The sequence below is a fragment of the Diceros bicornis genome, chromosome 22 (assembly GCF_020826845.1).
Source record: "Diceros bicornis minor isolate mBicDic1 chromosome 22, mDicBic1.mat.cur, whole genome shotgun sequence".
Taxonomy (NCBI): Eukaryota; Metazoa; Chordata; class Mammalia; order Perissodactyla; family Rhinocerotidae; genus Diceros; species Diceros bicornis.
In genome coordinates this window covers 42,715,577-42,728,226 of record NC_080761.1, presented here as the reverse complement: position 1 = coordinate 42,728,226, position 12,650 = coordinate 42,715,577, and the positions used below count along the sequence as shown (strand labels likewise).

Genomic DNA, 12,650 nt, shown 5'->3' with positions numbered 1-12,650 from the left:
GAATTGTATATTTTAATGGGTCAATCATCGTATGGTATGTGAATTACATGTCAATAAAACTGTTATATAAAAATTAAAAACATCAATGGCTTTTCTATTTTAAAATAAATAAATAGCCCACACTGAACAACAATGAAATGGCATTATTTTCTATCCTGGACCTCTGGCCCAAGAGTTTGAACTTCTTTTAAAAACGAGAAAAAATGCAGATGTTTATATGACTCATCTAGAAATATTAAGATCTGCTCATCTACTCCTTAGGTTCAGTTGTGGTCAAGGTAATGGAAGAAAGAGAAACCTGAAATGAAAACCTTGTATCTCAAAGGGCATCATTATGTTAAAAAAAGAAAAGCATATATATCAATTTAGAAAAGTTTACTTTGCATGCCCCAACTTCCCACAGTATTTCCAAATAAATAATTTTCCTTTTGCTTCCCCTACTTAAAGATAAACTAATGAGTTAACTAATAAGTTAACAAGGAATTAACTAATCCATTGTACTATATTCTTCCAACTTTTCTGTATGTTTGAAGACATTCAAAAAAACATGTTAAGAAAAATATATATAAAATGCACATCTGACCTTGTTCAAAAAAATTGGCATAAGAAACTCTTGAAAATGTACTCATAAAAATAAAAGAGATCATAAATAGCACTAAAATTTCAGGAAAGGTCATTCTAATATATGAGACACTGTTTACTTACTCTCAAAAAGAAAGCACTAAAAATATATGTAAGTAAGAGGTACCACTCTGTATTTTGGAAAGACTCTCTCACAGTTTCTGATAGCTGTGGTGTCAAATGCTCAAAACTGCAGGTGCTCTATGCTCAAGCCAATGATGGTTCACAAGTATCTGATTTACTTTCCCTGTTGGATCGCCATAGCCTATGTAAGCCATTTTCCCCTGTGAACCTGTGCCCTTGTTTCTGCTCCCATGTTCTCATTCGTTTGAAACAGGCACATTCTGGATGCATCACTGAACAGAGTTCCTAGGACAATATACATTGGTTACATGGCACCTTCTGAGGTCCTCTGCTCACTAAGTGGGAGCTCCTCTCTTAAGAAATGGCTTTCTGGGGACCTGAAGGCAATAGTTAAGGTCACCTTCACGAGTATGGTGCCCTCCCTTGTCCACAACTCTCCCACATAAAATCCAATGCATTTTACTATAATTGTTGCTGGGTATATTTTCTTTTTAAAATAATTCTCCCATGTTACATTCTATAGATGACAAAGAAAAGGCAAATCAATGTTCCTACCTACCAACCTTGCCCTGGATAACAAGCCTTGGATAGTGTCTTATTACTCTTTATAGTGAGGAAGTCCACCCTCCTGCCTAACCTAAACCCTTCTCTGCTTTAAGTACATTTGCTCAATGAACTCTTCAGTTTTCACAGTATTGGAAAGATGGTTATATATCCCAGAGCAAAAAGAATGACCTAAATTTTGGGTAACAGATTCCAATTCCAAGGAACCATCCCTGAAACCCACATTGGTGATACTCAGCATGTTGTCAACTCTATCTCAATCCTCGGAATCTTTGAAATACTAACTTCCTGAGAGGTCAAGACCCAAAATCACTGTTGAATTAAATAACTAATTCTTAACAGATTCGCATGTCTCCCTTCATAACTTAGTCAACAATTCACACAAAAAACTTTCTTAAAAAAAGGAGAAAAGGCTTACCTAATAGTATATACATCCTGAATATTCTTCTCTCCACCCTGTCCTTCCTTAACAGCTTGCATTTGTAATAATTTCATAGCGGCTTTTATCAAGCCATGTGTATTCCTGTAAAGAAATATAACAACATGTTAAATGTTATAGACATAAAGTAAATATTCTAATCAGGTGCTTAATCCTGCCATTTTTAAATAATTGAACACTTGCCACCCACATTGAACAGTAGCCACCTACATGCACCCAGCTCGTTCTACAGTGCAGCCAAGAAGAGGCCTACAAGCAGACAGCTCCCATCCAACACATTTAAAGGAAGAGAAGTAGAGCTGAAGAATCAAACCACCAACCTTTCAGTCACCTCCCTACACACACTTGGAGGAAAATCAATCAGAAAGAAACAAACATTAGTCCACATAATTGCAGGCAGTGGCCACATCAGTTCCCCATACTGAATAATCAAGTCCTTCATTTATAAATATTAGCAGACCATGAATAATAACCACACATATGAAATGGATCAGCCATTCAAGAGTGGGCCAGGGGACCAATCAAAACAAATAACCCTCATTAAAACAAAGTTAATGGGAGTGGAGAATAGAATTTTAAATTTTTTCCTTATTCTAAGAGGTAGGAGGATAACATATCAAAAAGAAGAATAGCTTGCTCTTTTCATTTTTTTCCCTAGTTACTAATTTTTTTAATTGTAATGGGATTTTTTTCCACCTTTATTGAGGGAAAATTGACAAATACAGTTGCAATATATTTAAAGTGTACAACATGAATATGTATATATTGTGAAATGATTGATATAACCAAGTTAATTAATACATCCATGACCTCACATGGTTACTTTTTTTTCATTGCAATAGCCAAGAGAGGACTATGGTGATGCCAGTGAGGACTCTTAAGTCCTTCCTCTAGCCCTGCCCCCTACCCAATAGTCGGGCAGGAAGAGGACAGGGGAAGAAACAGCTGGAGGAGAGCAAAGGAGCCATCAGTGGTCCCTCCTCCACTGCAGGTTCCCAGTCAACTCACATTCTCCCAATTTATGACAATACCTGTTTCTAGTTCTTTATTGATTTTATATTTTAATTTAATCCTTTTGGAATATATTTGGGCATACAGTTAAATAATTGTCCTGGTATCATTTATTGAATGATGGTTTTTTGTTTTTTTTTTGTGGTGAGAATGCTGAAGATCTACTCTCAGCACTTTTCATGTATACAATACAGTATTGTTACCTATAGTCGCCATGCTGTACATTAGATTCTCAGAACTTATTCATCTTATAACTGGAAGTTTGTATTCTTTGACCAACCTCTCTTCATTTCCTCCACCCCACCAGGCCCTGGCAAAAACCACCATTCTACTCTCAGTTTCTATGAGTTTGACTTTTTTTTTTTTTTTGGATTCCACATATAAGTGATTCGATACAGTGTTCTTCTCTGTCTGGCGTATTTCACTTAGCAAAATGCCCTCCAGGTTCATCCATGTTGTCACAAACTAGCTTTTTTTTTTTTATTTTTTTTGTGTGTGTTTGAGGAAGATCCACCCTGAGCTAATATCTGATGCCAATCCTCCTCTTTTTGCCAAGGAAGATTGGCCCTGAGCTAACATCCGTGCCCATCTTCCTCTACTTTATATGGGACGCCACTACAGCGTGGCTTGACAAGCAGTGCGTCGGTGCGTGCCCAGGATAGGAACCTGCCAACCCCGGGCTGCTGAAGTGGAGCACAGGCACTTAACCGCTATGCCACGGGGCCAGCCCCACAAACTAGCCTTTTTAAATAAAGATCTCCCTGGGAACTAGAAAGAAATCTTAGAAGTAAAAAAAAATATTTGAAATGAATGAAAATAAATAAAATAAATGAAAAATAATTATTTTTTCGTCATGGTTGTTAACATTTAGGAGCACCTATTGTAAGCTAAGGGCTTAACATGTATTATGTTATTTACTATACAGAATATTGTAGGTTACAAATCACTGTTAACTTTATTTTGGGGCTAGGACAAGACTTGGACTCAATTTATTAGTATCATTTGGTACAATTATGTGAGGTGTTATTGAGTGCACTCTTTTATGGCATTTAAAGTTTTCCGTGAAAGAAACTGAAGAAGACACAAAGAAATGGAAAGATATTCCATGCTCTTGGATTGGAAGAATTAACATAGTGAAGATGTCCATACTTCCTAAAGCCATCTATAGATTCAATGCAATCCCTATCAAAGTTCCAACAACATTTTTCACAGAAATAGAACAAAGAATCCTAAAATTTATTTGGAACAACAAAAGACCCCAAATAAGTAAAGGAATCCTGAGAAAAAAGAACAAAGCTGGAGGTATCACACTCCCTGATTTCAAATATACTACAAAGCTATAGTAACCAAAACAGCATGGTACTGGCACAAAAACAGACACACAGATCAATGGAATAGAATCGAAAGCCCAGAAATAAACCCACACATCTATGGACAGCTAATCTTTGACAAAGGAGCCAAGAACATACAATGGAGAAAAGAAAGTCTCTTCAACAAATGGTGTTGGGAAAACTGGACAGCCACATGCAAAAAAATGAAAGTGGACCCTTACCTTACACCATACACAAAAATTAACTCCAAATGGATTAAAGACTTGAATGTAAGACCTGAAACTGTGAAACTTCTAGAAGAAAACATAGGCAGTACACTCTTCGACATCGGTCTTAGCAATATATTTTCAAGCACCATGTCTGACCGGGCAAGAGAAACAATAGAAAAAATAAACAAATGGGACTACATCAAACTAAAAAGCTTCTGCACAGCAAAGGAAACCATCAACAAAACGAAAAGACAACCTAACAATTGGGAGAAGATATTTGCAAACCATACATCTGATAAGGGCTTAATCTCCAAAATATACAAAGAACTGATGCATCTCAACAACAAAAAAACTAACAACCCAATTAAAAAATGGGCAAAAGACCTGAACAGACATTTCTCCAAAGAAGATATACAGATGGCCAACAGACACATGAAAAGATGTTCAAGATCACTAACTACCAGGGAAATGCAAATCAAAACTACAATGAGATATCACCTCACGCCTGTCAGAATGGCTATAATTAACAAGACAGGAAACAACATGTGTTGGAGAGGATGTGGAGAGAAGGGAACTCTCATACGCTGCTGGTAGGAGTGCAAACTGGTGCAGCCACTATGGAAAACAGTATGGAGATTCCTCAAAAAATCAAGGATAGAACTACCATATGATACAGCTATTCCACTGCTGGGTATTTATCCAAAGAACTTGAAAACACCAATGCGTAAAGATACATGCACCCCTGTGTTCATTGCAGCGTTATTCACAATAGCCAAGACTTGGAAGCAACCTAAGTGCCCATCAAGGGACGAATGGCTAAAGAAGATGTGGTATATATACACAATGGAATACTACTCAGCCATAAGAAACGATGAAATCCAGCCATTTGTGACAACATGGATGGACATTGAGGGTATTATGCAAAGTGAAATAAGTCAGAGGGAGAAGGTCAAATACCGTATGATTTCCTTCATTAAGTAGTAGATAACAACAACAATAAACAAACACATAGAGACAGAGATTGGATTGGTGGTTACCAGAGGGGAAGGCGGGAGGGAGGAGGGCGAAAGGGATAATTCGGCACAGGTGTGTGGTGATGGGTTGTAATTAGTATTTGGGTGGTGAACATGATATAATCTACACAGAAATAGAAGTATAATGATGTACACCTGAAATTTATACAATGTTATAAACCAATGTTACTGCAATAAACAAAAAATTAAAAAAATAAAAAATAAATAAAGTTTTCCGACTGACAAGACATTTCGCCACGCTGTCCAACATGGTAGCCAATAGCCATATGTGGCTACTGAGCACTTACAATGTGGCTAATCCAAGTTGAGATGTGCTGTAAGAATAAAATACACACTGGATTCATAAGACTTAGGACACAAAAAAGAATGTAAAACAACACCTATAATTTTTTATATTGGTTACATGTTGAAATAATATTTTTGATATATGGGGTTACATAAAATACATTATTAAAATTAATTTCATCTGTTTCTTTTTACTTTTTAATGTGGCTACTAGAAAATTTTGAATTACGTATGTGGCTTACATTATATTTCTGTTTCACAGCACTGCTGGAGACACTCATATGGTTTAGTTCCTAAGCAGATTCTTGGGTGAGCATTGAGGTTTCCCTTACAGTTGAAGCATTTTCCACAATCTTTACAACAGTATGTTTTCTCTTTCATATGGATCTTCTTATGACCATGCAATGTAGACTTAGGAATGAATCTTTTGTGACAGATATCACACGTTTGTTTTTTCTCCTGTGTGGATCCTCTGGTGAACACAGAGGTCTCAACACTGCATGAAGCCGTTCCTCTAAGATTCTCTCTCCTGTGTGTGTTCTATGACAGATGTTAAACTGAGATTTACCTTTTCTCACATACCCTACATTGGTATTGTGTCAACTCCATGGTACTTTATTTTGACCAACAATATGGTCAATCTCATTGTGACTCCATAAAAACTAAAAAGGAAATTTTTAAAAAATTGGAACGAGGGCCGGCCCCATGGCTTAGCGGTTAAGTACGCGCACTCCGCTGCTGGCCGCCCGGGTTCAGATCCTGGTCGCGCACCAACGCACCGCTTCTCCGGCCATGCTGAGGCCGTGTCCCACATACAGCAACTAGAAGGATGTGCAGCTATGACGTGCAACTATCTACTGGGGCTTTGGGGGAAAAATAAATAAATAAATAAATAAAATTAAAAAATTGGAACGAACTGTAGTTGTCTTAAGAAGATCTGATTGCACGGCATCTCCTTGAGCACTCCTTGGGAATAGAGGTATTATTGCCTTGTTTTCTTCCCCTGGGACTGCTCAGATTCTTCTGAGAACCTTCTCTATCGACACTGAGTTTCTAGAATCCTCTTTCTCTACAGCCTAGTAAGAAAATATCTCAACATCCAAACTTTTAGAATAAATTCCTTCTTTGTAACTCTTCACATCATTCACGTTTACAGAATTAGAACCATTCTGTAGCTGAGGATCCTGGGCTTTAAGGAATGCTATCTTCCAGTACATCCTCCAGCTCTTCACAACTCTTCACACTTTCCTTTACCAAGACCTGGCGATCTTTCAACATGGAAATCATAACTGTTCTATAACCAATTTATTAAGAACGTACTCCTAGGTGTAAATGTCTGGCCTCAGTCACAGAGGGCAGAGCTTACAGAGGCTCCTCAGAGCTTCAGTGCGACCTTGCTCCTCCAAATATATAAATTCACTAAGGCTAACTCACCAGGCCTCAGGGTTGAAGGCTTGCTTTTTGAACGCTAGTTTCTCAAGATGATACAAACCCCTAAGGCTCTGACCCAGACCTGTGCTTACATGTTAAACAAGACCACGAAATCTCAGGTCTGTAGCTATATTTAGCAGATAAATTCTCATCATCATTGAATGAGCAGTTCCCAGATTCCAGTATCTAACTCAGACCTATCATAAGGGGTCTCCTCTGGTTTGCCTTGGTGAGAGGGTCAGTCGATTACATATTCAGAAGCCTCCTTGTCTTCTAGCCTTCAGTGTTTATGCAACTGGAAATCAGCTCTAACGTCTGATTTAAGCTAAAATGACTCCATTTATATACAGCTGAGAAAGTCCAGGACTCACCTACTAACCACATAAGGCCACTCCCTGGGCCTAATGATTAGTTTAAATGGTACTCATTTTAGATGATCAGTATTGATTGAATTTCTGACTAAACTTCTTTCAAGAAATATGGATTCATTAAATAATCCTTTTTTGCTCACGAAACTATATTGGTTTTCCATATCTAATGATTTATTTGTCATATGACTAGAGTTTTAGAGGACAGATAACAGACCTATGATTTTTAACTGATTTGGGTCACCTACCCCTTTATGAAAGTAGTAGAATCCCAGAGAAAAGAACATACATCATATTTGCATTGAATTCCAGTAAGTTCACAGAACCACTGAGGCTAATACATGATCTCCAGTTTTTTAACCTTTAAATTAGGTCTTGCTTGATCGAGATTTTACTGTGTGGAAAACTGAGTCTGTACTATATTTTAAGCAAGAGTGTAGCACGAATAGATAATTTTTGAAAGATGATAGCGTTAATCCAATCACATATAGATCCATGCAAATAGTAACATTTGCCATAAATTCAACTGAATAATTATTTAAATTATTTAAATATTTCAAGTGGGTTGAGAGATGGTTTCAGATTAATTTTTATTTAAATCCTTGCTTTAATTCTAATTAGCTAGGGAACGTTGGGCAAATCACTTAATGCCTGGGAGCCTCGACATCCTCATCTGTACAATCTAGAATCATGATAACAAGCCCAGCTCCCCTGTTGTTTTAAAGAATAAATAAGAATGTGTCATAAAGTACCTATTTTTTCAAAAAGTTGTGATAATCTAATATGTGTAACTGTACTATAAAGATTATAATGTTTTTTCACTCTTTACAAATGAGGCTACGTAAATACAAGTCAGAGTTAATAAATGATGAAGTCTCAAATGTACCTAAAACTAACTATACACTCACCCTAACTCCTAGTATTTTCCACCTCTCCTCACAAAACTCTTTTTCTTGTTTTCAAGCCATTGTTATTTTGCATCTGAGATCTGCTTTGACAAAATTAAAAATCTGTATTGAATTCTGTATGACTGCAGAAAGATGTTATAATAGTTTGAATAGTGCTGAAAATCAGAATCACAAATTAGAAGAAAACATAACTACTGGATGCAATAGTCAAAGACAGGGTAGAAGAAAACTTCATTGGACTTAAGTCTTCAAATTGAAAGGGCTACAAAGTGCTAGGCAAGATACCTAAAAAAATTAACAGCAGCCATTTCTCAAATCTAAAGATAAAAAGAAAATTCTACGAAAGAGAAAATCCTGGGGCCGGCCCGGTGGTGTAGCAGTTAAGTTCACGTGCTCTGTGTGGGCAGCCTGGGGTTCGCCAGTTCAGATCATGGGTGTGGACCTACGCACCGCTCATCAAGTCATGCTGAGGCGGTGTCCCACATAGAGCAACTGGAAGGATGTACAACTATGACATACAACTATCTACTGGGGCTTTGGGGAGAAAAAAGGAAAAAAAGAGGAAGACTGGCAACAGATGTTAGCTCAGGGCCAATCTTCCCCAAAAAAAAAGGAAAAAGAGGGCCAGTCCCGTGGCTTAGCGGTTAAGTGTTCGCGCTCCACTGCCAGCGGCCCAGGTTCGGATCCTGGGTGAGCACCGACACACCGCTTCTCCCGCCACGCTGAGGCCGCGTCCCACATACAGCAACTAGAAGGATGTGCAACTACGACATACAACTATGTACTGGGGCTTTGGGGGGGAAAAAAAGTAAATGTTAAAAATATATATATATATATAAAAAAAAAGAAAAAAGAAAAAAAGAAAATCCTCTTAGATTTTGCAAAATAAAATCTATAAAATAAAGACCATTAGACTGACATCATTTCTAATTTGGCATTAGAATTCTCATTTGTAACACTGAATGAAACAGTGTATATGGAATTATGAGGGAAAGGTTTATACAACTTAATAAATCTAAACCCCACCCAAAAACCTGAGATGAATGTATGAAGACAAAAGAAATATTTTCAGACGTAATGCTCTGAAAATTTTTCTTAAAGAAGTTCTTCAGTTAAAAGATAATGCATGATGATTGCACAATTTTGTAAATATACTAAAAACCACTGAGTTGTATACTTGAAAAGGGTGATTTTATAATATGTGAATTATATCTCAATAAAGCTATTAATTTTTTTAAGATAAAGCATAAAAAAGAATTGAAGAAATAGGAAGATACAGGCTACAAAGAACTTTGGTCAGAATGCATACCAGAAGAACTTACAATCAAGTCTCTGGTATTTTTCAAATGTGGCTATAAAGATTAAAGAGAGGATTGGGGGGGCCGGGAATGTGAAAAAGAACCAAAAAAAAAGACAGTCTGTAACTAAAGTTCCAGACAGTTTTAGCAAAGTTAGTCAGGAGGGTTTTCAGGGGAGAGAAAACATAAAGTTAATATAAGAAATAGTCTGAGATGAAATATTTACAACATATATGATGGAAAAAGGATTTAATAGCCATAAAACAAGAAAAGCAACAAAATAACGCAAATCATATAATAGAAAAATGAGCAGAGAATATAGATAAGCAAATCACAGAAGAATAAGATTCATAATAACAAGTGTTGATGAGTGAATGGGGAAATAAGCACTTTCATGTCGAACATACACTGGTTGAGCCTTCATGGAGAGCAATTTGGCAGTATCCACAAAATTTTTAAATGCTCATGCCCTTTTTCCCATAAATTTCGCTTCTAAGAGCCCATCCTATAGAAATACCCTTACATAATCCCAAAAGAAAATATTACACTATTTGTTATCTTAAAAAAAAATGGAAGAAAAAAATACATTTATCCATAGAGAAATAGTTAAAATATGATACATCCATATCGTAGAATACTCGGCAGCCATTAACAAGGATGTAAACAGATCTATGGAAAGATGTCCAACACATATTAAGTGGAAAAAAGCAAGCTTTAGAACAATATACAGGGGCCGGCCCGGTGGCGCAAGCGGTTAAGTGCGCGCGCTCCGCTGCGGCGGCCCGGGGTTCGCTGGTTCGGATCCCGGGCGCGCACCGACGCACTGCTTGGTAAGCCATGCTGTGGCGGCGTCCCATATAAAGTGGAGGAAGATGGGCACCGATGTTAGCCCAGGGCCGTCTTCCTCAGCAAAAAAAAAAAAAAAAAAAAAAAGAGGAGGATTGGTGGATGTTAGCTCAGGGCTGATCTCCTCACAAAAAAAAAAAAAAGAACAATATACATACGAATAGAGCATCCGATTTTAAAACACTTGGAATGTATCTGTTCATAAATACTTTTTTATAGATCTAGAAATGGGGCTCCAGTTTCACTGGAATTAGCCGGTCCCTGACTCCATGTGCCTGGATCTGATTTCAGATCACCCTAGCTTTCTCTACATTCCCGAGGGAACCAAGACCAAGATTAGGAGGAACCTCTGTGAGTTTGTACAGTCCTGAGCCTTTCCAGCACTGCCACTTCGTAGTTTTCCTCCAGGTCCCAATAAGAAAGTGAATTTTTAAGAAAGAAGAAAAGAAAGAGAACATAATAAAAAGTTTTACCACTTTCTACTTTCATTATCTACAAGTGCCATTGTTTGAGTTTTCAAAAAAGTATGCACTACTTTTATGTTATTAGTGAAAAAAGGAAAAAAAAAAGGTTTATAATCTCGAGGTGAGGAAGGAGTCTCTGAACACAAATAGAGGATTAAACCTGATTTCCTAGATAGAGAGTATGAGCAGAAATTTAAAATAAACAATGAAATAACCAGTGTCTTTTATTTAGAACCTGTCTTCAGCCACAGTTTAGCACAGACACAAAAACATGTTAATTTGAGAAAGAAGACATCTGAGGAACATTTTTGGGAACTGGAATTAGCCCTTTGACAAGCAGGCTGTCTCTGTCTGAGGTACACAGATACACAGAAGAGTTATTTAACAAATCAAAGAAAAGACTTTAATCAGGGCAGAAAAGATCTGATTAGACATTATGACTTATTCACAGTACAATATGTTCAGGGGATATCATTCCCAAAAATGGCATATCCAGCTGCCTACTAGATATTCCCACCTTGATGTCTGAATTGTGCATCAAATATGACATGTTCAAAACCAAACTTAGGCTCTTCCCACACACCTGGTCTTCTAATGTTCCCTATCTACCTGTTAGGCAAGCCAGAAATCAAGGAGTCACCTTTGACATACCCCTTTCAGTCATCCTCATATTCAATCCACCTCAAATGCTTCACCCCCTAAGTATCTCACAAATCCATTTATTTCCCTCCATTTCTAGTGCCAGCAACCAACTTCCCTCCCCTGAACTCCTCCAGCAACAGCCACCTAAACTCATCTCCCTGTATCCACTCTATCTACCTACCCCAAACCCAACACTTAATGTTATTGCAGCCAGAGTAGGAATTTTTGAGACCACTGCTACTCACTAGATGAGACACTTCAATAGATTCCCTTTGCACTTGGCATGAAGACCCCAATCCTCAAGATTAGCCATCATGGCCTGCATTGTGTGGCCCCTACCTACCTTCCCAGCTTCATCTCAAACCATTCTCTCCTTGTTCTTGGCATTCTTTCAGGCCTTCTTACTAGCCATCTTCCCTCCCACTAGAGGGACTTGGCACACGCTATTTCCTGTAACTGGAAAGTTCGACCCTATCCTATTTGCCTAGGTAAGTTCTACTCATTCCTCAGTATCATCTTAGGCGTTACTTCATCAGGAAAGCCTTCCTTGACCTCCATGATGAGGTCAAACCCCCAGATTAAAGGCATTCCCAGCACAGTGGACTTTGCCTGAACGTAGTTTAATACATAATTGTGCAACTATGATTATGGCAATCTCTCCCTCTAAACCAAAAGCATCATGAGTGCAATGTGTGCTTTCTTCACCATGATATCACAGCACCTAGCACAGGTATAAGGAGATATTCAAGAAATATGTTTAATTAATAGATGGATAGATGGATAGAAGACAGCTGTCTTTGTCTTGCTTGGCCCCAGAGGTGACCTCTGAAGGTAATTTCTAGTTCTATAATTACATGATTTTAAATATGCACATATTTAAAATATCTGATATCTTTATTATTGAAATTTGATATTTATTTTATTACTAAATAAACTAATATGAATGGTATTACTAGTTGTGGTTACAGGCCTCATTTCGGAGATTGTACATTTAGGAACTGAGGGAATTGTAAACACTGGGAAGATAAAATTAATATAATACCCTTTATATTATCAAGCAAGGAAATAACCCTGTTGGGGGAAGCGAGGCAGGTGTTTTTTGTTGGAGCTTTTTT

At 37.5% G+C, this 12,650-nt stretch overlaps 1 protein-coding gene across 1 annotated transcript in view; it reads right to left on the bottom strand.

The window, feature by feature from the left end:
• Positions 1–12,650, bottom strand: part of FOCAD (focadhesin) — a 269,185-nt gene that overhangs the window by 233,358 nt on the left and 23,177 nt on the right. The window contains exon 5 of the mRNA XM_058565883.1: positions 1,688–1,792. Within this exon, the coding sequence (XP_058421866.1) occupies positions 1,688–1,792 (105 nt within the window). The remainder of the gene's footprint in view (positions 1–1,687; positions 1,793–12,650) is intronic.